This window comes from Vidua chalybeata, chromosome Z (genome assembly GCF_026979565.1).
Source record: "Vidua chalybeata isolate OUT-0048 chromosome Z, bVidCha1 merged haplotype, whole genome shotgun sequence".
In the NCBI taxonomy this organism is placed as follows: Eukaryota; Metazoa; Chordata; class Aves; order Passeriformes; family Viduidae; genus Vidua; species Vidua chalybeata.
In genome coordinates, this window is record NC_071570.1 from 18,984,595 (window position 1) to 19,011,194 (window position 26,600).

Genomic DNA, 26,600 nt, shown 5'->3' on the forward strand with positions numbered 1-26,600 from the left:
GATCACAATTAACTAGCTACTTGTATTTTATAATCAGGAGGTCTTGATACACATTGATGAATGTATCAGAGCCTTACTTTTCCTATCAGAGTGCTACATTTTTGCCAACAATAATGAGGTACCACAGTGTGAGTTTTGGAGATGAGATTAGCACATGGAAGAATGAGTAAGCTTGTACTCTAGGACCATAATTGAATCAAGCAGAACATGACAATGAGCATGTTACAGGAGTTTGACATGAAACAGGGACAGACGAACAGGCTGCTAAATTGTGTACATGTACAGGGCTGCACTTCGTTGTTACACTTTAAAGATTGGCAGTCTTGGTGGTACCACATTCATTATTACCCAACTTTCCTGGCTTAGTTTCCCTGTGTGCACTGTTAACTCAGACAGGCATGAGCCCGATGCCCTGTTTTCCACACCTGATGCTTTTTGGTGGCATGTTGTTTATATATCAGAGCAGCAGGAATTGCGGCAGCATGATTTGGGAAACAGGCTTGAAGTGTAACAGCAAGCAGGTATGACTATAAAGTACATAATCTGCTTCTGCAGGAGGAGAGAAGAAGCTGGGTGACTGATGGCTTTCTGAAAAAAAAGCTGCTCAGGTTTCTCCTGCATTCCAAGCTGGAGTGGAAGAGAGAATTCAAGGTTAGCAGTCAGCCACAGAGTGCTGATTGCTTTGTAATGGAAAAAAATCAATTACATGAAATATTAGACTTTTCTCTCTGTCTTAGCTCTCCTCAATCTATTTAGTCAGGAAAAAAAATGAAACTTCTCAACAGATGCCTAGCTGCCTGGGTACAGAGAGGAAAATCATAATTTGTCTGTAATCCCTAATGCAAACAGTTGTTCATTAAGAAACAAAACTAATGTAATCTTGATGATTTGCTTGGATTTCTACTCTATCATGGTGTTTTGTACAGCTGGCAGGCTAATGTAATTTTACTTAGGAACCCAAAGCAATCTGGTACTCAGACAACACCATGTAGATTTAGGGAAATTTGGGGCTCAGATTAGCATAATACTAACTAATCATGAATATCATTTGCATTAATTAGAGTATTGGGGAAAGATGTTTTTTAAATGGAAGAAAATTGAAAGAAAGATTAAGGGCAAGGGCTTACAAACCTAGTTTTGCTTTATGCAAGAATATAACAGATGATTTCTGCTATAATGCCTAATATTTTAATGTGTAAGTATTAATTAGAGTATCAGAGAAAGATTGTTTCTAATTGGAAGAAAACTGAAAGAGAGATTAAGGGCAGAGTTTATGAATCTGCTTTTGCTTGTTGATGCCAGTATGCAGCAGATGATTTCTCCTATAATGCCAAAGAGCTTAATCTGTAAAAGATAGGGTGACTAATACACTACACAGTAGAAACACTTGAAGGATTTTGTTGAAATTAGGCTCATTGATTAGGATCAGACAATGACAAGCAACTTTTTACAAAGCATTTTAGGAAATTACGGTTCCTCATCTGGAAGCTGAATCCTCACTTTTGGGGCAGTACTGGTTTTGATATATGTGCTTTTTGGCAGTACAGTACATTTTGTTGCTTTACTCCAAGCCACTCTTGGAATTAAACAATAATACCTAGCATTTTGAACTAGGACTTAGTTCACTTCACTTAACATGCTGATATATTCCATCCTCTCTGGAATGGCAATGGGCCTGACTGTCTGAAAATCTAAGTTTGATACAGCCACTAAATCTTGTTTGAAACAACTGAGGTTTAAGAAATGTTTTGACAAAGGGATAATATTTATGAATTTACTTTCTGGAAGACCTCAGGTTTGCTTATTTCTTTCTTCAGATAGATTTGAAAATAATCCATGTCCATAAATCAACACGCAATAGTGAATCCTAATAATAGGAGTCACCACAGCTCCTACAACTTCACCTGATGATTTTTCTTGGAGGCAGACCAGATGCAAAGATGCACAAAAACATTACTCTTGCTCATTCACAGCAGTGCACAGGGAGGGATTTATCTGGTGGAGACAGTTTGCTGTAGTGTACACATCTACATCTGAGCAAGTGGCCATAGCTTCCCTCTATAGGTAAAAGCTACTCAAACAGTGGAGTTTAAGGAGGGATTTCTGACTTTAGCAGACATCTGAAGCAGGATAGCTAAATATGTACGTTTTCTTATATGTAGGTTAACTGGTTAAAGATGTTCTGTTGAGTGACCATCATTTTAGGTGTCAATTCATATAATTTCTCTTGTTATCTATAAAGAAATTGCATAATAACTTCAGTAAAATTACTTCAAAAATCTCCGAGTCTCTTAAGACTAATGTCACTTTCCTCTGACTGTTAATACATCCTTAAGAAAGTGACTTACTGATCTGTCTGCTGTAATTTATATGGGCACTGCACTGAGGAACATTTCTATAGGAATGAAGTGATTTTGACTTCAGGAATGTTTTGGTAAGGGAACAAGGGAATTTTTGTCTGCATATCTTCTAATAAAGGTTCATGAATATTCCACATATGTTTCTATATATCTACATATATTTCTACATATCTTTGAACCTGGATGATACTCCTTAGTTGCGTCCTGTGTTTGACTGCAGCTGTTTCACTGCCTAACTGTGTTATACATGGTACCATGTTGAGCTGAGGTATATGTGAGAAAGAGTGTTGTGAAACTGTTGGTGCATTACACAACAGACTTCAGGAATTCAGTTTTTGCATGAAACTTGAGACCTGCATGTAATACAAGATTTTTAACTGCCTACAAGCCAGTTAACCCCCACCAAAAAAAGGGACTGAAAGAATTCCTGTAGGGAAGACTGTTTTTCAGTACTACTCCAGGAACTTACTTCTCTATTTAATCTGAAACTTGAACTAACAAACAGGCAAGTAGCAGCATATATTTCAAAGACAAAGTCAGTTTGCTCTCCATTTCCATGTTACTACCAAAGTTACTAACCATAATGGCCAAGTTTATCCCTGCTTTAAAAACTTGTTAATGAAGACTATGTACTTATCTGTGCTTAGAATAAGATTAGAAGCTCTCCTTCTTTTGACTACTTATGAGTGAGGATGGGCATTCAATCACACATGCAATCACACTCACTGATCCAGAGAAGTGATTGTGCTTAAAGACACTTCCAAGTTGGCACTTCCAAGTTGTGTTGTCTTAATTTGTTTTTGAGTGATAACTGGTGCTCTGGTGTTCTGTGCACCCAGAGTCCTGTTAGTATTATCTGTTGTTATTTTGTTATTTTTATTTTTAGCATACACTCACAGCCAGAACTGTTCATAATCACCTCATGACTGGCACTAAGAAGGATTCTCCTCCCCCACCTCCCCCCTACTTTTTTTTGTCCTAGCCCTCTAAGTCTGTTGGGAGAAAAGCAAGAGCTGCCCTGCTCAGAAAAGCACTGACTATTCGTCTGCCTCTGTTCCCATGGCACAAATTACACAGCCACAGGAGACTATGTCCATTTAGAGAAGAGATTAAAAGGGGTAGGGTTACTTAGGCTGGCAGGCAGGTGAGTGAGAGGATATATAACAGAAAAATAAATGTTCCAAATTGTAAGGAAGGTGACTGATTTATGCCACTGCAAGTTGGATTAAATGATCAGGTGTTAGGTTCCTTCCTGCTGAACCATTCTACTCTGCTATGCATAACTAAAGTGAGATGGGGTACTTTCATGAGAGATGCACACAAATGATGTTTAAGATGCTATGTGATTAACTAATAGAATTCATTGTTAAAGAATATTATTTTTCAAATATTCATTGCTTACTGAACTTGCTGGGTTTAATAGTCAAATTAGCAGTAGGACCAAGAATGGCCAAACAGCCTTCAGTTAAGAGAAGTTTTCTTTTTCATTATCACACATACATTATGTATTTAGTTACATCATAATACTGTGAAATTATGTTTATAAACAGAGAGAGGTTCATCTTGGAAATGGATATTGTGTTTTTACTTCTATTTATCTGACCTACTCTTACAATTATTTTCTAAACTTTTCTTTGTAGTTAACAAGTGACATGTCCCACTTTTTTTTGCTGCCTCTATTACTAGCTATACTGACAGTTTTTCATCTTCCAAGCAATTAATAAAAGAAACCTTTCTCCAAAGGTTAAATACATAAAGTAAAATAAAAATAAAAATAATTAAAAACTTGAAAATAACAATAATCTTTAAGGTCTTGCATTAAAGGCTATAAAGAACTCAGGCTTTTAGATGGTGTGTAATCAAACTACTCCTAAGTCAAAGCTGGTGACATGTTGATGTTTAAGTGACATAATACAGAAGTAAATCTGATTAAACTGGAATAGTTATATTGGTGTCAATGGCTTAAAGACAATGAAGCGCTCTGCCTACAATATGAAACATTCTGCAACAATATGTACATCAAAGATGCAGAATTTCCAGATGCTGTGTCCTTAAGAAAAATGGTCCTGTAGCTCTGAGGAAGCAGAATGGAGCTCAGAAGCCCAAAGTGTCAAGTTCTTTTGCTGCAAAACTTCTCTGCAACAACAACATTTTAGGTTGTCCATGTCTTGGTCTCTATAAGTACAACATTTGGTTTGTCTGGAGGGACAGATGGATGGTGTGGCTTGGCAGAGTAGAGGCTTGAAAAGCTGAATAAGTAAACCACTGAAACTATGAAAAACATGGTACTCACTACGCTGTATTCATCTGATGTGAACAAACTCACAATCTTCTATGTATGCTTTTGTCTGCAAGCCTAATACAGTGCATATAAATAAAGTTACTTCTGGACATTGCTGCCATTCCCAAACATGCTGATGACACCATTTTTTGGCAAGGAGAGAAGAGCAGGCCAGACATACTCTCAGTGGCACCATACAGTTTCTTCTCATTTCATGAAGAGCAGAGGCCTGCATTTTGTTTCTTTGCTTTATGTGTAGCCTGGACTTCAGATGGAATGAAAGCCATTTCTCTCCCAGCAAAGTTTGATATAGGCAAGGTGTTTTGGTATTAGTACTGCAAGAGATGTGTGTGAGTTGCTATTTCAGATCACCGCCCTGAGTTTGGCACCAAAATTAGGCTGGGATGTGGTACCGACTGCTTAGTGTATGTCTCCCAGCACCAGCAGTAATGTACTCTGGCAGTTTAGCAGCAGGACTGGTCACATTTGTTGTCAGAGTACCTCTGCATTTCATTTGTCTAGAGTTCTCCTGTGAGAGAAACTTCTCCCTACTTGATAATGTTCATGAAAAAATTTACAAAAACATAGTTCTGGGTTAGGATGTGAAATTTCACCATCTCAGCTGTTTATGTACAGAAGGAGAAGGGAATTTTGCCTTAAATCTTGCTTACTTTTCCTCCTGGTTTATATGTGCACTGTGTAACTTTTTGTCTAATCTTTTAGACAGATAATTAATATGGGCTTATTATTCTAATACCTGGTTGCCTTTGAAAAAGGGAAGTTAGTTACTCTTATTTTTAAGGAGAGGCTTGATGTTCAAAGAGAAATTCCAGTTTTATAACTTCTGCTCTGTCCTCAAAAGTGAAAAATATAAAGGAATTTCTTTATTAAATACAAAAACAAGATATTTCAGAGAACGTAACTACTACTGCCATTGCTACCCCTCTGTAGAAAAGGCTTCTATTCATGTAGATAGCAAAATGAAAGTTAAAAGCAACAAAGACAGTATTGACTCAGCTGTATCAAGTGACCTCAGTTCAGGTCTCCAATGGCTTATTCTGGGACCCTTCTGATTTTATCACAAACATTACCTTTTCTTTTTTTTTTTTTTTTTTTTTTTTCTTTGACTAATGTATTTTTATCAGCATGCTGGACAGGATGTAATTATCTTGTCCTTTTAATCCGCAGAACAGCACAAGCAGATTGCTATTGTGTACATACATGTGAATGAACTGCATATTGTTTCCTTAAATACTTAGATTGGCTCCACGTGTCTTTTTGCTTAGGAAATAGCAAAGGGACAACCTAAGGCATTCACAGATAAGAAAAACCCTTGTCTTTTTTCAGATGTTCCTTTTATTTAAAATTGTAGAGGTCATAGCAGAATTTTTTGAACACAGCAGACTGTGACAGGAAAGATGTGCCTATACACTATTGGCAGCAACTCCTCTGGTTAAGGAAAAATGTATTTTTGCACAGCTGATGTCACATGTAGCTTTTTTGTCTATAGAACATACAGAATATGTGTTAGGAAACAGTAAAAGGAACTTGAAGATGGCCTCTTGTCAAAACATTCTCAACTCTGATTTCTCAGAACATCTGCTAGACCAGAAAGCATGATTGCAGCAGTTCAATCCTTTACAGTAGAGCTGCCAAAAAATTTCCATTGCAAACAACATTATGCTAAGACTTGTAGTGAGACTGCAGAATCTACTCTAAATAAGCAACAGCCATAGGTGATGGCAGCTTACAATTCCTTCCTACTCATTCATTTTGAACATCTTTGTGCACATGTGCACTGCGGTGTTTGATCTCAACTTCACTGTGACTCTGAAAGCCATGATAACTTAGAGCATCAACAGTCAGAAAAAGTGTGTAGAAGTCACTTGCCTCTGCTGCACATCTAGAAAACTGCCAGGACTATAGAGAGATGAAGTCCTCCAAGGCAAAGACAAATAAAAACCTGCTGCAATGCCTATAGTGATGTGAGAGGAACATGTATACCTTGAGTATGAAAGAGGATCTATAGCAGGAGAAGGTCAGTAGAAGGTCAAATTCAATAAATCAGTCATGCTTTCCCAATGATTTTCCTCCATTTGACCATCTTTATAACCCAAATGAATGGATGCTTAAAAAATACTGCCCAGAGTTTTAGGGAAGCATCCATTTGTTCCTCACTCATTTTCTTATTTGTTTTTCTACTTATTAGATTATAACCAGTAATCTACCTGGGTCCAAGGAGGGGATAAATATATGCTGTTTAAAACTAAGCTTGTTTGTTTGCTTCAAGTGAAATACAGTCCTCATCTAGTATTAAGAGCTAAGTGATATAAAGCTTCTAGTTCAAAAGCTTGTTATGCATAACAAGCACAAAACTTCATGTTTAGAAGTATAAAGCTGAAATGCAGAAGGAACATTTAGCGCCTTTTGGCAGTCAAAATGAAAGTGTTTTATATGTATATGTGTGTGTCAAATAGTGAGGAATTGGTAAAGTTTTCTTGGTGGGCTCCTTTAGACTGATTCAAAGCAGGGTCAAGACATTAAGGAATTCTCAGTGTCCAAAAGCCTTTAGAAAAGTTGGGGGGAAAAAATTGGTCAGGAAGTTGGAGGAAACATTTGTGAAGGGTAAATTAAATAAGCTTAAGAGGGAAGTTCATTTAAATAAAAAAAATTAAATAAGCTTAAGAGAGAAGCTGTGTGATTTAGATGTGTCATCTAGATGTGTGTGATTTAGATGTGTCATCTAAATCACACAGTAATATCTCTAGAATGAGATAATCTACAGAAAATCAGTATTCTGTAACTAATTGAACTGCTACACCTATAAGGAAAGGCCCTTCACATTTGTGATTTTCAGTTACTTAGCCTCTGAAACATTTTTCAATTAGTTATGTATACATATACCTTGTCAACACATTCACCTAGAAAGTGCACAGCAATTGTATTACTGCCTTAACTCTCTAGTGGAGGATTCAGCAAAACCCCACTATGATTCAGGGCAGATATGCCCTTTCAATATCTATACCATGATTTTACCCCAATCCCAGCCACAATGAGTTTTCTGAATCATCTAAGAGCTGTCTTTATTGAGCTGCTATATATACATCTGCCTGGAAAGACTAACATGTATATGTATATAGAAACACACAGACACACAGACACACGCATACATATGTACACACACACACACACATACACACAGAGACAGACAGACACACACACACACACATATACATGCAAACATGTGTATGTATAGATACGTGTTTATGTCTGTGTTTGTGTCTATATATGTCTGTGAGACAGAGGAAGATCTTCTAAAATGAGATATTTATAACTAAATGTACATTCTGATCCTTGAAGTTCTCTTCATAAAGATGTACAACCCATAATGAATGAAGAAACAGAACTTGCCTCTGTGAATTATGCTTTGTTTGGAGAAACATTTCTCTGTCTATTGGTTTTTAAACTCAGCTACTCAGACTCTTCATATGCCATAAAGTGGAGACTTCTAATTCTTGTCACGCAACTTGTGAAAGTTTTGCTTACTAAATTAGTTATTTCAGAGGAGGAAAATACAGAGGTTTTTTTCATAATGTCTGCATATATATGTGCACAAATACTATATTTATTTTGGCGGGGGGGAAAAAGCCAGATGCTCAAAAAAATGATACGTAGTTTAGATTCTAGTATGACTAAGACTTGTTTAATCATATAATTATAGTTACAACTGAGTGATATTTTACACCAGAGAAATGAGAAACAAGGAGTTCTGCAAGTGGAAGAAATAGAGCAGATTTGGTTTTAGGAAGAATTTTAATTACAATAAGAAGAGAAAATAGGCTTTACACAGATCTTTGAAGAAAAAGAGCAGAAAAGCTGATACACTCTTTCTTACTCAAGGTTAAAAAAGCCATCTTTTTGACATAGTTCCCTCATATTGTACTTCCCATGCCTATCAGTTAAGTTAATGGGAACTGTAAAGATGCTTCTCTAGTAACCTAGTGTGGGATCTGAGAAAGGTGAAAGGAAAACAAACCAAACTCCCTCTGTGAAATAACCCTGAAGCCCCATGTTTTTATGGCCTTCACTTAAGGTGCCGCATAACTGTGGCATCAGTGAAAATTTATGGGAACAGGTAAACTGTAACAAAGTTTAGGAAGTGTCATCTAGGAGTAATGTCCTTCAAACTTTCTGACAGATAAAATAAAGCAATCTAAAGAGGTGTTGCAACGATTCAGTGACCATAAAATTAAAGATTTGCAAGGACAAACAAAACTAGCATTTTGTAGTTGCTGAGCATTAAGTTTTGCAGAAGAAACCAAGAGTTTTAAATTAAACTCTATGTGAACATTAATATAATTGTCTGAATCACATAGTGTTCAAGCAAGAACATAGCGTTTGGTCCTGTGGATATTAAAGTTATTTCCCTGATTCTTGGTCACTGCTTGAGAAGCTATAAATATAATCTCTATTAATGAGGCTAGCTACAAAGAGTATTTCTTAAGGTGAAAGACTTTATGAAAAAAACCTCAAGGATACTTCTGTTTATAAAGCAAATATTACCCTGGATACAGTCCATAGGAACTTCAGAGAAACACTTGACCTAGCATGAAGGGAGTTGTCTATCTGGAAAGAAAATAAAAATGGAAACTGATGATGGAAATCTGGTCCTACAGAGGAGATAGTGAAGTGAAATGAGATTCCTCAAGGAGTGAATGTGGGACCAAGCTTTTTGTTCTTACCACAGGACAAAGGAATAGCCTAATCCTTTGAAAGGCTGACTGTGAGGCCTTCAGCATTCCTTATCAAGCCACAAAATAAAAGCAAAAAGTGTTGTTCAGCAAAAGAAAAAACACTAGCAAGGGCAAGTTCATAAATAGTCAAATTATGAAGTTAAATGGTACTCATGACAGTTACAGGATAAAAGCATTCACATGGATGGGGCAGACATTGCCAAATCTTTACTGGCAGAACAAGGAAAAGCAGATGGAACAAAACAAGTAAATAATTAAAAAATAATGTCACAAACACATCTGATTTTGCTTCTCCTGTACTTTAATACTCTGTTAAAGTGCAGGTCTGCCAGCACTTGAAGAAGTGTGTGTCCACAGAGCATCTGCAGAGATTTATTTATAATGTTCATTAGATAATTGTCCCAGGTAAATATCCAAAGACAATGCATGATAAGTATTTTGCTTGTGTCAAATTTTAGCTATTTTTTATGAATCTCCTCATTAAAATAACTCTCACGTACACACGTGCATGCATGCCTTAGGGAGATGGCACTTCCTTTTCCCAGTGGATGAATACCAGCTTTGTTTAAACAGCTCTGCACTGACAGATCTGTTCTCAGCAATTACTAGTTTCTTGTCTAATTTTCTGGTCTTAATGGCACTATGTTCTCTATTTTAGTACCTCGAAGTTTAAAAGAACACTCACCACAGCATGATACACTTACCTGTTGGCACATGCTAACTTCACTTCACTGGATTTCCAGGCACCTCTCTGCATTTGAGGTTACAGACAATAGATATGACACCTATGTTTTACAAATCTTCTTTCCTTATGGCACGGAGTTTAGATTTACTGAGATTGGGAAATACAGCAATCCTTCTGTCTTTTAGGTCCTTTATAGATAATATCCAGTGCTACTACTACAAAGTGTTTAATATTACGTAGCATACATGTCAGCTGAGCTCAGTCCCTTGGCATGGTGCTGTATTTGAGCAGCAGTTTCTGCCTTCCTAAGATTGTAAGCAATGTAGGCAAAGAACTGTGGACAACAGAAACTCTTCAGGAATTCTATGCTACATGATTTTCTGGAGTTTTTACTCATTTATCTATGAGAAAGCAAAGGGTTCAGCCCTCTGTGCCTGTATTAGCTCTCTGCAAGTATGTTATATGAGAGAACAGCTTAGTAGAAAAAATTTTAAATCCCCCAGTTTTTATGAGATGTCATGAGGGCCTTTCTATTCATGATTGTGGTAAAGGACTGTGAGATTTGCAAGTCCTCCTATTTTTTAATAACTTATATGCATATATAGAGATATAAATTATATTTCAGTTAAATAAATATGTGATTGTTCTTTTACATTTTTTTCAGTTGGTTTAACTTATTATTCAATTCTACTTTCAAGTCATTTGGATGTTTTTTATTCTCCAACCAAATAATTTCAACTCAAAAGTCTTTTTACTTTAGCCAGTATTTGGAAGAAAATTTTGCATTTGTCTTCATGAGAAAACAGTATGTTCTTTTCCTGAAGTCAGCCAATCTACTTTAAAACCTTGAAAAACTAAACCACCTTTTTTGTTTGTTTGGTTTTAGTCCAAACTACCAAGTCAAATTAGAAGCCATGAAGAACAGTTAGCCAGCTGATTAAGTGCGAGAACTTATTGCCTTTTCTTGCTTGTATCTGATTTCCATTTAGAAAATTCAAAGAACATGCCTTTTTAAAGAAAAAATCAGTTGTTTGAACATATGCTTGAAATCAAATAGCATTTCCTTGCCATATAATGCAATTTAGTACAGTGCTTCCTCAACTGTTTCAGAACTGTGAAGATGAATTACTTCATCAGTGCAGCACTGCACCTGGCTGACATGGCTATTCTGATTCTGAAACAATAGATATTATTTCCACATGATCTTGGAGTTGTTATTACACATCTATTGTCTATAATTGTATTCTGAAAAAGGGTTCATCTACTTACAGCTTACCTGTGACAAAATTCCTTAGTTTGATACTGTGTAGGAAAATCTTAACTTTTACAAAGCTCTCTCTGAAGCTTCAGAAGGGAATAGGGTTTAAGAAACTCCAAGTAGAGTCATATTTGATTTTACAACAGCACAAAAGCTCTGGGTAAAATTTTCCTTTGTCATTGGTGATTCAGGTATTTCCTGTTCATATTGCCCTTTGTTTATGTCAGTTCTGTGCTTGGAGCAAATGAAATCTCTGCTTTCATTTGCTAGAGGCATACTCTGCATATAAATTTAACAGATTTAAAGTTTTCTCTGCCCAAACAAAGAAGAAAAATGATGGCGTTTATCACTGTTAATATTTTTATTTTAAAAAAGTAATTTCCATTTTGTGAATTTTTTGCCCTGTAAGTTACCATCATCTACTTACATCACCTCACAATATAAACAGATGAATTTGATTTATTGCAGTAAAATTTTCCATGTTATCAGCATTACCAGATGGCCAGTGCAGAGATATTTTCCCCAAATTTTTCATTTTAACATAAGCAATAGGTTTAACATGGGTATAAATCTGGTCGGCAAAGACAATAGAGTCCTTGAGTCCCTCACGTGGTGATTTATGAGAATGGCAGCAAAATATGAAACACTGCTTTGCTGTTCAGAAAGGAGTACAGGCTTTTGTGTGGAACAAAATGCTTTGAATATAAAGACTGGCCAGAAAAGCAGAATACTAGCTGTTAGCTATGGAAATTATTTTGTATTAATTTTAAACCTATCATAGTTAGACTTCTGCCATGTGAAGTTAATCATTGCTTCTTCAGAGGCTCTATTCTGATCTCAGAAGGGTCTGTTTTTATTTTTTAGTCGTAGCACATTGTGATCTCATCTTTTAAGGGGTATATACCTATGTTTATCTTCACAATTAAGGTGTGTTTCAGAATAAATTGAAAAGTGGGCACATGCTCCTATTCCTCTAAAAGTAGCAATCTTGTGTGTATTTTCACATGAAGTTTGATTTTACAACAAGTTAATTTTATCAGACTTTGTGGCATTTCTCTCAGTAAATCATAATCAAAAATGTTTTTAAAAATTAACCTGCACACACAAAAGATGTCCTGTTGTATGTTTACAGTTGCCATGTATCTCTTAGGGACTGCACACTGTATTAGATTCCTACACAAAAGTTAGCAGGAGGACCTTGGTAGGAAACTAGTCCAAGGGGTGGTACATTTTTGTTTGTCTGTGCTTTTAATTCGTTGGTGTTGGCTGAGTACCACCACTTGCCTTTACCTTCTTTAGAGCTGAAATCTGCTGCCGTGTCTGTGAGCTCCTGAGTAAGTGAGGCTCTGTGTAAGTGAACAAAAGACTTCCTGGTAGTGCTGAAACGATGCCTTTCTGTCACATGCCTTTCTACACCAGAGAAGGTTTCAGATTAAGTTCTGGGTATTTAAAGACTTGTGCAATTACTGTCTGGTAGATTTCTTCACCACAGTTGCTATTCATCCCCTCAAGTCTATTCTTTTCCTCCTCCTTATTTTAATATTCATCTCACCCATGATCCCTTAAATAATTAGTACAAAAAATTAGGCTGTGAAGAAATACTAGTTGCTCTTCAAAATAATCAGAAACACAGATTACTCCTGTATCCTTACAATTGCCTTTCCTTGACATGTTATGTAAGCCTCTGTGAATGAATCCAGTAATAATTGGATCAGGATTGGTACAAACATGGTGTTCATATTGTTTTCATTCACTAAAAATTTTGTTTCTGGTCCTTGGAAGAAAAACTTCCAGATGTGACTGATGCAGTAATTGACACTTGGGTAGAACTTACTCACAATGTCACTGTCTCCATGGTCCTCTTCAAAATTTCAGGCATGCTAGTCACAGAACTCCTCAGTGTTAAATCTACCTGTACAGAGATCAAAACAGAAAAAAGAAGCTTTTCAAGCTGAAGATGCTAAAAATTTCCCAAGTTCTTTGTGGAGAATAGATTCAGGAATAAAAGCTCCCCTGTTTCTCGCTGTTTGCTGTGTCACTTGCCTCTCTTCTGGCTAAAGAATTGGCTTTGCCAAATTGGTGCATGCCAAAGGCCACATTTCTTTCTGAGATGTGTGTCTGTATGTTACTTGCACTGAATACAAACCGAGAACACGACCTGGCTTTGTGGTCTGACTTGTACAGCGCTTAATTGCAGCCAGGCCCCTGCTGAGATCTCAGTGAGACTTAGCAGACAGTTCATGATCCACCTTAAATATAAGCTTTGGAAAAGATAAAAAGTAAGCTGAAGCAAACCAGCACAATTAAGCCAAAACAAAACTAGAACTGTGTGTTCACAGGGAGAAATGCAGTGGGAGCTCTTCAGGTGGGTTTTACTAATCCATGCTGTACTACAATACAGATTGTTCTTAAAGTCACTTTCATAATGGCTGCATTTAGACAATGACAACAACCTTTCTGCTTTCTAATGTTTTTAATAGGAAAGTCTGCAAAGCAGACTTTTGGAAATTGGTATTATTTTAAAACGGCTTTTTCTGTTTCTGAGATAGTTCATAACTTAGATTCCAAAATCAAAAATGGAGTTCTCAAGCCATTAGCAAACCAGTATAGTAAAATGGAATATTTAACAAATATAAAGGAAACTTTAAGCATTTTTTTTCCATGTCAACAAGATTTTATAGGAAGGTCTCTATATTCAGAAAGACAGGAGATCTCTTAAATTTGCAGAGCTGAAAATCTTGGGGAAAAAAAAAACAGTGTAATGGTTGTTCTGTGCAGTCTGCTTGGAGAAGGGGAAACTATGTTCAATCCTTCACAGAATAGACATGGCTAATGCTCCTGCTAGAAGTGCACTGCATCTTTTTACTTCTGCAGTTATATTTGCCAGGTGTTTATTGTGATGACACAGAAGAGGTAGTTCAGCCTATTTGCCCTTAAAGGGGGAAAACACGTGGACTGTGAGGACAGCCCATGTTGCAGTTTTACTGAGCTAAGAGTAGGAATGCATTTAGGCAATTAACGGCACTGTCTGCTGGAGCCCCTGGTAACAATGGCTTAAATAGATAATGCATCCATATTGTCTAACCATATCTTCTTTACAAATGTAGACAAAAAACTCTTGATAGTATTATAAGAAAACTTTGACTTTTATCTTAGTCACACAATGGTATTTAAACACCTTGGTGTTTAAACATGGTATTTAAACATCTTGGCAGCCATTTTCTTATATGGTCATGAACATTTAAAGCTGATGGCTTCTACTTAAAAGGACCATCCCAGAAAAATACACTTTCAGTTTCAGTTTATATTGCTTTGTGGTTTTTTTTTTGCTCTTTTTGTTTCATAAGCAAACAATGTGGAAGGATGTCCACTTCATTTTTTTCCAACTGATGCTACAGGAGATTACTCTAGCATTTTTTTCTCAGCCTCATGTTGAGACTAGAGAGAGTGGAACAGTTTGAGAACAAAAGGGAGCCTCTGTTTTTAACTTTATATTCAAAGGAGGGTGTTATTTATTGCCATAAACTTTGTGATGAACAATTTTTAAAAGAAATATTTTGTCAGATAATAAGTCTTGAATAATTCTGGGCAAGTAAATGTCTAGATTTCTTAAAAAATGTTAGAGGACTTGACATTACTGCTGATAAATTAAAATTTTCATCACTGGGCTAAAGTTGTTTCACTTCATATTTTGTTTTTTTCTTTCAGTTTCAGAAGGAGGTCTTACAGATGAGCATAGTGCCATAAAGTATGGATGGGGGAGATTTAATCAATGCACACAGGAATGTACTATACCAACAGACTGCAATTATTAGACCATTTCCACTTTCTTAAGAAGATCTTACTCTCAATTATTTGCTAGAAAATAAATGAGTAAACTAATAATAATGCTGGAGTCTTAGTCTTGCTTCCGTAATAGATGGCTCAGAAGAGATCCTTTGTAATTCAGTCTCAATACCATATGTCTCTGTTGACATTAAAGTGCTTAGTTCCAAATGAGTTGGCTTCATTCAAGCATCTTAATTCAAGAGTGGATGATTAGATCTTAAGCTAAAAACCTATTAGGATGTAAGCACTTATGTTGCTGAAAGGTATTAAAGGAACAGCATAGTGTGGTTGCAGATAAATCCTCTATATCTACTACTGATTGGTTAAACTTTGTTTGATCTTCAAACAACATTAAAAATAGCTGAAATGTGCAAAGCTGAATGTCGCATAACTAGACCTTGAGGATATGTTATGTGAAAATAAATTTTGATGGCTTTTTGGGAGATGGAGAAGCTCAGATACGGGAATCTGGCACTCTGTGCAGAAGAAACATAAGATGTTTTAAAGCACACACAGACACTTCATCTTTTAGAACTGAAAATTGTGGGTTCTGCTTTTGTGAGTAAAGCATGGCAAATAATAAGAAATTTCAAATAATTTTATTCAGTCATTCTTTGGTATGGTAACTAGAAATTTTGATAATCCTGCAAGCTGTGTATTGCGGTTTTTTTTTTTTACTTTTCATCTGCAGAGCAGTGAGAAAAAAACAAACAAAAACCCAAATTTGTGTTAAGTGACAATATCTCTTATCTGATTCCTTATTGAATAAAACTAAAAATCTGAAAGTAAAAATTTCTATTTCAGGGAATTGATTTGTGCCATAATTTAATTCTGTATGTGACCCAGACCACTACAAATCTATGTTCCAACCTGTATATTTTATCTGTATCCCTATAAAGGATATAAGCAAAGAAAAGAATTATATATAGGTAACTTTGAAATCTTATTTAAATGTTATTTTAAATCGTATTTAACAAAAAAAATCAAAAACTGAATTCCAGAGCCAATGCCATGGCTTGTGGTATGTAATTTAATGGGTTTTTTGATTGCCTGGCATTGATGTTTGAAAAAAGGCCTGCAGGGTAAGATTGCAGAAGGAAGTTGCAGAAGGAAGGAAGTCGAGGAAGGAAGTTGAGAAAGGCAGGAAGTTGCAGACGGAAGTTGCGGAAGTTGCGGAAGGAAGTTGTGGAAGGAAGTTGCGGAAGTTGCAGAAGTTGCGGAAGTTGCAGAAGGAAGTTGCGGAAGGAAGTTGCGGAAGGAAGGAAGGAAGTTGCGGAAGGAAGGAAGTTGCGGAAGGAAGTTGCGGAAGGAAGTTGCGGAAGGAAGTTGCGGAAGTTGCGGAAGGAAGTTGCGGAAGGAAGTTGCGGAAGGAAGTTGCGGAAGGAAGTTGCGGAAGGAAGTTGCGGAAGGAAGTTGCGGAAGGAAGGAAGGAAGTTGCGGAAGGAAGGAAGGAAGGAAGGAAGGAAGGAAGGAAGGAAGGAAGGAAGGAAGGAAGGAAGGAAGGAAGGAAGGAAGGAAGGAAGGAAGGAAGGAAGGAAGGAAGGAAGGAAGGAAGGAAGGAAGGAAGGAAGGAAGGAAGGAAGGAAGGAAGGAAGGAAGGAAGGAAGGAAGGAAGGAAGGAAGGAAGGAAGGAAGGAAGGAAGGAAGGAAGGAAGGAAGGAAGGAAGGAAGGAAGGAAGGAAGGAAGGAAGTTGCGGAAGGAAGTTGCGGAAGGAAGTTGCGGAAGGAAGTTGCGGAAGGAAGTTGCGGAAGGAAGGAAGTTGCGGAAGGAAGGAAGGAAGTTGCGGAAGGAAGTTGCGGAAGGAAGTTGCGGAAGGAAGTTGCGGAAGGAAGGAAGGAAGGAAGGAAGGAAGGAAGGAAGGAAGGAAGGAAGGAAGGAAGGAAGGAAGGAAGGAAGGAAGGAAGGAAGGAAGGAAGGAAGGAAGGAAGGAAGGAAGGAAGGAAGGAAGGAAGGAAGGAAGGAAGGAAGGAAGGAAGGAAGGAAGGAAGGAAGGAAGGAAGGAAGTTGCGGAAGGAAGTTGCGGAAGGAAGGAAGGAAGGAAGGAAGGAAGGAAGGAAGGAAGGAAGGAAGGAAGGAAGTTGCGGAAGGAAGGAAGGAAGGAAGTTGCGGAAGGAAGGAAGTTGCGGAAGTTGCGGAAGTTGCGGAAGTTGCGGAAGTTGCGGAAGTTGCGGAAGTTGCGGAAGTTGCGGAAGTTGCGGAAGTTGCGGAAGTTGCGGAAGTTGCGGAAGTTGCGGAAGTTGCGGAAGTTGCGGAAGTTGCGGAAGTTGCGGAAGGAAGGAAGGAAGGAAGGAAGGAAGGAAGGAAGGAAGGAAGGAAGGAAGGAAGGAAGGAAGGAAGGAAGGAAGGAAGGAAGGAAGGAAGGAAGGAAGGAAGGAAGGAAGGAAGGAAGGAAGGAAGGAAGGAAGGAAGGAAGGAAGGAAGGAAGGAAGGAAGGAAGGAAGGAAGGAAGGAAGGAAGGAAGGAAGGAAGGAAGGAAGGAAGGAAGGAAGGAAGGAAGGAAGGAAGGAAGGAAGGAAGGAAGGAAGGAAGGAAGGAAGGAAGGAAGGAAGGAAGGAAGGAAGGAAGTTGCGGAAGGAAGTTGCGGAAGGAAGTTGCGGAAGGAAGTTGCGGAAGGAAGTTGCGGAAGTTGCGGAAGTTGCGGAAGTTGCGGAAGTTGCGGAAGTTGCGGAAGTTGCGGAAGTTGCGGAAGTTGCGGAAGGAAGGAAGGAAGGAAGGAAGGAAGGAAGGAAGGAAGGAAGGAAGGAAGGAAGGAAGGAAGGAAGGAAGGAAGGAAGGAAGGAATGTGCCTTACTGTATCCTAGCCCTAGGCAGAAGGCACAAACAAATTTCCTCATGATTCATGATGAAATAAATATGAAACAGGTCTGCTTATCATAAGAAAAAGATTAATGAGATAGGTATATACCCTCAAGTCTTGGGGGAGCCATGTGGTGCTCATCAGCACTGACATTGTGCTGAAAATCTGACTAGCTACGATTTACAACTTCTTATAACTGAAGATGCATAGCCCTGTGGCTCTGCCCCTTCCACTTCCGGAAACATGGGGCAATTTGCTCTGCCAGAGAGGTGTATGGAAAATAATGCTCACCCTCATTTTATGAGGAAGCTGCAGATAAGTGCCATTAATGATCAACATATCCCAGAGCTTGTGCAGGTGAAGGCATGATATTCCAGACTGACAAGAGGGTATGGGCTGTGCCAGTTCTGATCTCTGATCTGTTTTATCTCCTTCATAATTTTTTTGAGTGCTTCAAGAAAGAACACGCAATAAACAGAGACTGATCAAATACCTGCTTTGTTACTGAATGTTTAATTGAAAACATTTATGAAGACATGTTCAATCTAAGGACCATTATCATGTATAGATCACATATCAGACTTAGCTCAGTTTTGTTGGTTTGACTGCCTTGCTTACTACCATCTCCTTGTAAGGAATTTCACTTGTCCTTTAATGCCTGCAGTGTATGAACTGAATATGGACATGATTTATCTCTTAGCTTTTCTCTGGGTGCTTTCTCCAGACTTACCTATCTTGCAAGAGTACGTGCACAGAGAATGCTGCTATGTAGAGAGCTGAAACCACTCAGAATAAGTTAAAATGAAGCATAGTGAAAAGGACTGGCAAATCCTAACTTGAAAAGGCATATCCTCTTCTTTACCAGAAGAAGAGCATGGTGATGAACAAAGTATAAAACTGCCTAACAGTTATCCTCCCTGTTTTATGGTTTGCAGCTGTTCGGATACACAATCTGCTGGCTTTAGATGAAAGTGCTTTGTTGTGTTACAATTAAAAAAAAAATATTAGGAACATTATATATACAAAAACCTTTCCTTGGATATACCTCAATTAATTTGCTAACAACTTATGTTAAATGGGAAGTTGTGCTTATGTCTTGTTAGAGGCTAAAAGAGCATGTGTCTGACAATAACAGAACATCTTGAGACCTTTCCTATTCTCAGTCTATGTTTGGAGGTACAGGGAAATTTTTCTCCCCTCTCAGGACATCATCTCTTCACCCTTGAGGACAGGTTACTGATTCAGTACCAAAATTAGGGAGAAATCAGGATTAGTTAATGCCGCACATCAGGCAAGCCACAGTGCGCATTTTCATAATCCAAGTTGATTTACGTGTTTTCCTTGAATAGCATGCAAAAATTTTAAAGAGTAAGAATCACTTAAGAAAAAAAATTCCCACCTATAAGAATCTTCAACTGTAGGAATACAATCTATATGAATATTCAGTAAGATGGAGAATTTTGCAAGAGGATAAAAGTTACAAAATGAAGGAATGACAGATGACACATTCACTTATACCAGAAACAGGCAGAATGAAATACCAGTACAGGTTTGGACTGCATACCAGGAACATTGGACAACAGGGTAGGAAATTGCATTTACAATATAGACTTTGGAAGTTTGCTGTTTATGAACAGAAGGGCACCTGCTTTTTAGAAAGCTGGCCTGAGCACTCTGCTGGCTGTAGTCGGTGCAAAGTGGGGTGATTGGCACCTGACTACAAGTTTCTCATCATTGACACAGGAGTTGTGCTGTAAGGCTTATTACACAACTGTGCTTGGAACTAAGTAATGCTGATGATATGATTTTGTTAATTTGAAGATTTTAGCCATGTCACTTGCTCCCTTTGTGCCATAAGTGTCTATATTTATATATACATGGTTGAAGAAGCCAACCAATGTCTATATTTATATATACATACATGAAGAAGCCAAACTGACTCTGAGAATATTCTGTTCTGTAAGCAGATAGAGCTCTGATGGAAAAATGCTTGAATCATTTTATTCACTTTAGGCCTCTGGCTACCAAAAAGAAGCTTGAAAGCTGTAAGAAGTGAAAATAACAACAGAAAAGAAAAACTAAATCACTGGAAGGAGAAGAAGTTTTCTCACCAAAAAAGTGACATGATGTTGGCTAAGGGAAAATAATAGACATTTCCATCGACTTTTTTGACTTTTTTGACTGATTGTGGGAGTGCATGGCGCAAAAGACAAGTATTGTACAATGAATATATTTGAATTCTAAGAAAAATAGAGATCCCAAGATGACTCTTCTGTACTAGGACTCTTAGTTCCAGTTCAGAAAAAAAACAAAGTAGTTGCCCTACTACTAGAAATAATAGTAGAAGAAAAGAGATTACTACTTGCTGATGGCAGAGTTTTCTAATGAATTGCCAAAGAGTCTTTTCAGCTCAGGCTTTCCTTCTAATGGGCATTAATTGTATTTTCCATCTATACACAGACTAAAGTGAAGTTCTGTGCAGAATACACCTAAGAAAGTCCTGTAGCCAAATGACAAACACATACACAACACAGGAAACTCTTCTATATTTCAATATAATCCAGTTATAGTAACTCTTAAATGTCTGCATGTACTCCATCTCTCTGTCCTAGGCTTAGCAAAATGACAACCCTTGAAGCAGAAAAAGTAGGTTCATCCTCCCCTGGAGATATGGCTGGCATTCTCTCAACCTCCCTGTACACCCTTTGGTGGCTTCAGTGTCCATTTTTTATTGGGGGGTGAAAGCTGGACTCAGCTGAAAGCTGCCCCTGCAAGGGAGGAGAGGCAGTATTGTTGAGTGGCATGTTGTAGTCATGCAGTACAAAGGGCTCTGCAAGGCTCACACAGACCTGTTACTGGCATGTCAAAGAAGGGGAGCATACCCTGCTCTTGGGAAGCTGGCTCAGCCCATATGGCTGGCATGCCCACATGGAGTGCTGGTGGTGAAAATGCTGAAGCAAAGGCAGTCAGCAATCATTTGAGCAGAAACTGCTTGAATGTCATGCATGCATGTAGCAATAAAATAAACCCCCATGTGCCTTGCAAATGTGAAATACTGCCAATCAGAACTGTCTATATATAGAACAATATGACTTTAGACTCTTCAAATTATGTCATCCATCCAAAGGAGTAGAGCAGACCTCCAGATGCTAGTCTGAATTGTTTACAATACTTAAATATAATTTTATCTCCTCCCTTCTTTCATCTTCATTAAAAAAAAAAAAATACAATCAGTGAGGATAGGAAATATAAATATCAAGTAACTTAACTCTGCAATAAAAACTAACAAGTGTCAATACCATAGCATTCACCTTCCCCCAGCAAGGACACTGGATATGCCCATCTAGACAATGTCTCAACTCCAGCAGTGCATCAATTCTTCCAAGCAGCATCTCTGATCTGGTTGATGATTGTGCCTCCTACAAATGCTAAACTTTCATAGAAGGTCCTTATTATTGCTGCACCAAAAAAAATTTAAATCCTTTATGTTTTAATGATGAAGAGCCTTAAGCAAAAATTTTTCAGTCTGTAATAAGTTCTGTTCTAATTTTTACTGCAACAAATCATTAATGCACGTGTGTGGGGATAGGATTTTTTGCTTGAAGGCATCCATGAACAAAATAGCAAGCACAGAAATGCCTGTAGAATTCTCTTTCTAATACTAAAAACCAGTACAGTACTAAAAGAGACTTTTTCACTTGTACATCCCAAAATGTCTTGATATGACAACTGCCTACTGTAAAATGGCAATAACATTTAAAAAGACATATTTGGTATCCTGTTGCAAACTGTGATGATTTAAACAAAATAGTCAAAAATAGTATTAAGCTAAGTTTGGGCTTTGACCTAACACTCAAGTTCATTCTATCATGTGGTCAGAACAAACATTTGAACTGCATGAAGTTACTGTGAGAGTCACAGAAATCGAGATTGTTACTCAAAATTAAAAAGACCTTGTCTTAAAAATCAGAGGATTTTTAAGTTAAGAAGAAATATAGCTTTTCTGGTAGAGATAGGCACAAAACAGGCTGAGAAACCCAGATATGTAGTAGTAAGCAGAGGAGACACCTGAACAGCTTCTCTTGTTTCCTCTGTGTATGTCTTGGGCTACTTGGCTCTCTGTGTGGCAGTGGTATGTCTGTCCCAAGTTCTTCTGTCAAATCTTGGACATGTAATTCACTGCAAAGGTAAAAAAGCCAAAAAATTCCATGGCCTGATGCTGGGGGCACTCAACTGGAATGCAAGTTAGAAGTCTGGAGGCTAGTCCTATTGTTTTCCTGTGCTAAAAGTAAATGACAGCAGAGATTCATCTTACATTAATTAGTAATCTGACTTTCATTTGGAAATGCGGTAGATCTATATGCTATTTGTATATATTTCAAATTCTCCTTCTTCCAGACCTGCCCAGGTACTTGTTGGCTGTTGGGGGGAGTCTGTGTGTCTTCAACTTACTCTTTTTTGCTTTTGACCAGAGAGCCAGTCCTGAACAAGGGAAATGTTCTATCCAAAACTGACGAGTTAACTGAAAAAGTAGTTGTTTTGAAAGATTATATTTTCAGTTACATTGGCAATAATTTCACAGCTGTTTTCTAAGCCTAAGGTAAAAAGGCTGAACTCAGGGGCAGAGAATTGCATGACTAAGCAAATACTTCACAAAGCATGCTCATGTGCACTAACATTTCTTTCAGGGAAAAATAGGAACCAGTATTAGCAATTTACTAATAGAAATTATAAAAAATAATAACGAATGCAAAAAAAAATGTGAGATGTGTAGAGATTAAATGAAAAGTAGTACCAGTACAAGTCATGAAATTATAATTTGTTACCCAGCAGTTACTGCTTGTTTTCTCATCTCAAAAATTTGTGTACTGATCTTACAGGTTTATGAATGTAATTGTTGTATTATATTCTCATGTATAGATAGATCTGAAATAAAAAGAAATTGTACATCAAATGACTCCAACTTTACAAAAAATGCATTACATGACATTGTAAAGTTCATACAATAAGATGGAATTGGAAGTGGAGTTTTTTTGTAGTTGTTTCTCTGAGACTCGGATTTTAAAAAATCACATTATATTTTTTGAGGGGAATCTAGCAAACCGATTTCACTGCTGCAAAACTGAAGCACCCCTATGACGGTGATGGGAGGTAACACTATAGTGGATCAATACATGTTCCAGAGTTTGTAAAAAGCCTGTCTCATCACAGCTACAAGTATTTAAACCACATTTTAAATCTCCATAATCTCCTGATTATCATGTTATAAAGCACCTCAAGGAGTCCTGCAGTAATTTTAACTTAATGCCCTTGCTTTGAAAGGGGATGCCATGGACAAAGACCTGTATCTATAATGTTTACTTAACTTCTGTCTTTAGGAGAAATCTGTATGCACTCACCCAAAACCTAAGTTGGTTATTACTTCAAGACAAGTAACCAGTACTAACAAGATCTGAAATTAGAAAACCTGAAGTTATTTAAAGCCATACATATTGAAATGCAATAAGTATTCCAATAGCTCTCCCTTCACAGGCCTGTAATAAGAAACTCCAGAGAAGATACTACTGAATACTTTTTTTTTCTAGGTTTGTTCATCTCCATGATGTTGAGCAATGTTATTTTCCTGTTCTGTGGTATGTTTACCCCTGAATGAAAAATGCTATTCTGGTCACATTACACCATTGAGGAAGGCTGTAGGGTGAAGCACAGAAGTCCAAACCACCATTAGAGCACCCTTTTGCTCCAAGTGACCCCATCAACCACCAGAAAGAAATACTGTCTCCTTCCCTCCTGCAGCCCCAGTGGCAGAGTGGGCCTCCATGTGAGTTCAAGAGGTACCAGTGTTTTACCCTGAGATGGATGCAGTGAGAGCCTCTGCTTCTCAGGCAGAGCAGAGCAGAGCAGAGCAGAGCAGAGCAGAGCAGAGCAGAGCAGTCCATTCAGTAAATTTGCATTTTAAACTCCCAGCCTCATATTTCTTTTGCACTATCTACTTATGAATTATCCCACTGTGCAGACATTCATCCAGAGTAAATCCACATCTCAGCATGCTGAAGACATGCTGAAGACATATTAATGGTCTTGCATATTACAGTCTAATGTTTTTTGTATGTCTTTCTCCTTCTTCAGACATTCTGTGGGACATGTACCACTGCAGTGGTGGTGCTGCTGTGCTCTCCAAGGCAATTAAGCAACAACATTTTGTATTAAAACAATGAATAGAACTGGAGAGGGTGAGCACGAAAAACCAGGCTGCGTTTTCTGAACAGGACTTGAGTGCTCTGGAGTTTGCCCATTTTTCTTTTTCCTTATTATAATATCTCTGTATATTACATAGCTTGATTTCTGCTGCAGTTTTAATTTGAAAGAACTAGCAATTGTTTTACTGTTCTGCCTGATAAAATAGGAAATATTTTCTGCCTGATGAAATCTGAAAAGATTTTGAAGGGTAAGTACACTATAACAATCCCGAACCTTTTTTTTTTTTTTTTTTAGGCAATTCTGATAAACGTGGATGATTAAAAGTAAAGTAAAATAAGTCTGGAAGCAATTTCGATATGATAATCAATTGTAAGACTGTTTAGACCAAGCTGCTGCTAACACTCATTGTAAACTGCAGGTGGCACCATTTATACAACATTTTAAAGAGCAACATGGAAAAAAATTCTTCCTTTTTATTTGAGCTTTCTGATGGCTTGCCGTGATCGTATAGTGGTTAGTACTCTGCGTTGTGGCCGCAGCAACCTCGGTTCAAATCCGAGTCACGGCAGGGGATAATGACTCTTTTGAAGAGATGCAATTATAGATTGCATACCAAAAGTAATCTCTTAGTGATGTCTAAGACTAAGATGAGAAAGCAAATAGAAGCTCTGTAACTTTTATAAGAATGTTATTCTAAAAGAGTACGTAGCATAACTAAGTATTAATTCAGAAATCCTGGTGCCAAGTGGGATTTTTTTGTAATTAAAATTTTTATGGAGAGTGTGAAAAATGCAGTCTCATAGTGGCCATGGAATTTTTACTCCTTACAGTTACTTAATGTCTGGATTGAGCTATGAAACCTCTTCAGTTTTGATCTTTCCTGGTTTCTTATGCTAATAAAACAATCAGCCTGAATTGCTTAGAAATATGACAGTGGTAGATATGGAAATCCTGCTTACCTATGCCTGGACTTCTGCCAGCAGAAGGTCTTTGCTGGTGACAGACAAGAGGAACCATCACTTTTCTGTTGATTCTCTTTGTTTTTATAGTAGGAACATTGTGCAATTTCTCTGTCCTGTTTCACTGAATAATACGAGCTTCGATTCTCAGTATGAAGACTTCTAAATTTACCACTTTGATTTAGTAAATTGGTAATCATACCTAACAGCTATGTGTGCAATAAACAAAAAAAGAAACAAACAAAATTAGATAACTGGTAATAACTACATTAATAAAACATAATTTTTACAAGTTGATAAAGAATTTGTGAGCCACTGAATAGTTTCTGGTAGTTGGTCTTTTAATTTGATATGGAGTCAATTCAAGAGCAAGCACTGCTTTTCTCTCACTGCTGCATCTGACAGGACTTCAGCCCCTTTTCAATGGATAACATCTCCAAAAAGCCCAGATAGATTCCTGTAAGACGCCTGTAAAAGCCCAGATAGACTCCTGTAAACTTCCTGTAACATGCCAACTGCTTCATAGCGTGAATGACAGGTGCCTTTCTCTGTCTCCAAGGGAGCAGGAAAATTCTTTTACCATCCTACTGAGTGAGGAAGGAAAACAAATCTTTTTTAGCACCAGTGTCAAGAAAAATTCAAAGCCCTACATGCCTGGAAACTGGGGAGGGCACATCACTTTTAGAGGCTGTGGGCTTAGATGTCCTAGTTTTGGTTTAGTAGGCTAATGACCCCTAGCATGTTAGGACCTTCCTCAGGTTCATGAGAGCTTTTTTCTGATTTGCCTTAGATTTCCTGTCTAAATATCATTCAGCCTTTTAGGAGCATGTCAGAACACTTAGCTTGTGAATTCTTGGTCTAATTGATGAGACAGATGTGACTGATTTCCCAAAAGAAAGCAATTTAGAAATATGCAGTGGCATGAAAGAGACGAGGATGATCTTTCATATTCTATCCCTGCTGTAGTCTTTTGGAAATGTTATCTGCTGAGTTAGATTTTATGAAATCCAGAAATAGCAAATTAACTCATCACAGGTGCACATACTCTTTAAAGAATCCTAGTGAATTAAGTCTTGAAAAAGGAATTAAAAATCGCCACACCCAAATATTTTGCTCTACTCATTCATTATCCTGAGGCTGCTAAAGCACTCAAAGCTCACCCCTGCTTGACCTCAACCCACCTGGAACTGACTTCTCTATATCCAATGTTCATCTGTGTCTAAATATTACCTTATTGTAATTATTGATGATTTTGAAGAATTTCATTAGGACAGTAGACAAATTCCAAGTCCCCTTTAAAAAAACAATTCTTTTTTATGATGGCTTACTAGAAAACAGTAATTCAGTTTGATTTGTTTTATTTTTGATACCAATATTATATTTGTTTTGCTAGCTTAGTGGTCATACTATATATATAAGGATGGCGTAGGCAGATAATCAGACCTTTCTTACCACTTCCCCCTGCAGTTATTTATT

At 37.5% G+C, this 26,600-nt stretch overlaps 1 protein-coding gene and 1 non-coding gene across 2 annotated transcripts in view; both read left to right on the forward strand.

The window, feature by feature from the left end:
* The window catches only part of ZDHHC21 (zinc finger DHHC-type palmitoyltransferase 21), a 79,619-nt gene extending 64,492 nt beyond the window's left edge, over positions 1-15,127 (forward strand). The window contains exon 10 of the mRNA XM_053932917.1: positions 15,047-15,127. Coding sequence (XP_053788892.1) covers positions 15,047-15,071 — 25 coding nt within the window. The 3' untranslated portion in view covers positions 15,072-15,127. The remainder of the gene's footprint in view (positions 1-15,046) is intronic.
* Positions 15,128-24,661: 9,534 nt separating this feature from the next.
* TRNAH-GUG (transfer RNA histidin (anticodon GUG)) lies at positions 24,662-24,733 on the forward strand. Its single transcript has one exon. It is a non-coding gene; the product is annotated as a tRNA-His (tRNA).
* The last annotated feature ends 1,867 nt before the right edge of the window (positions 24,734-26,600 follow it).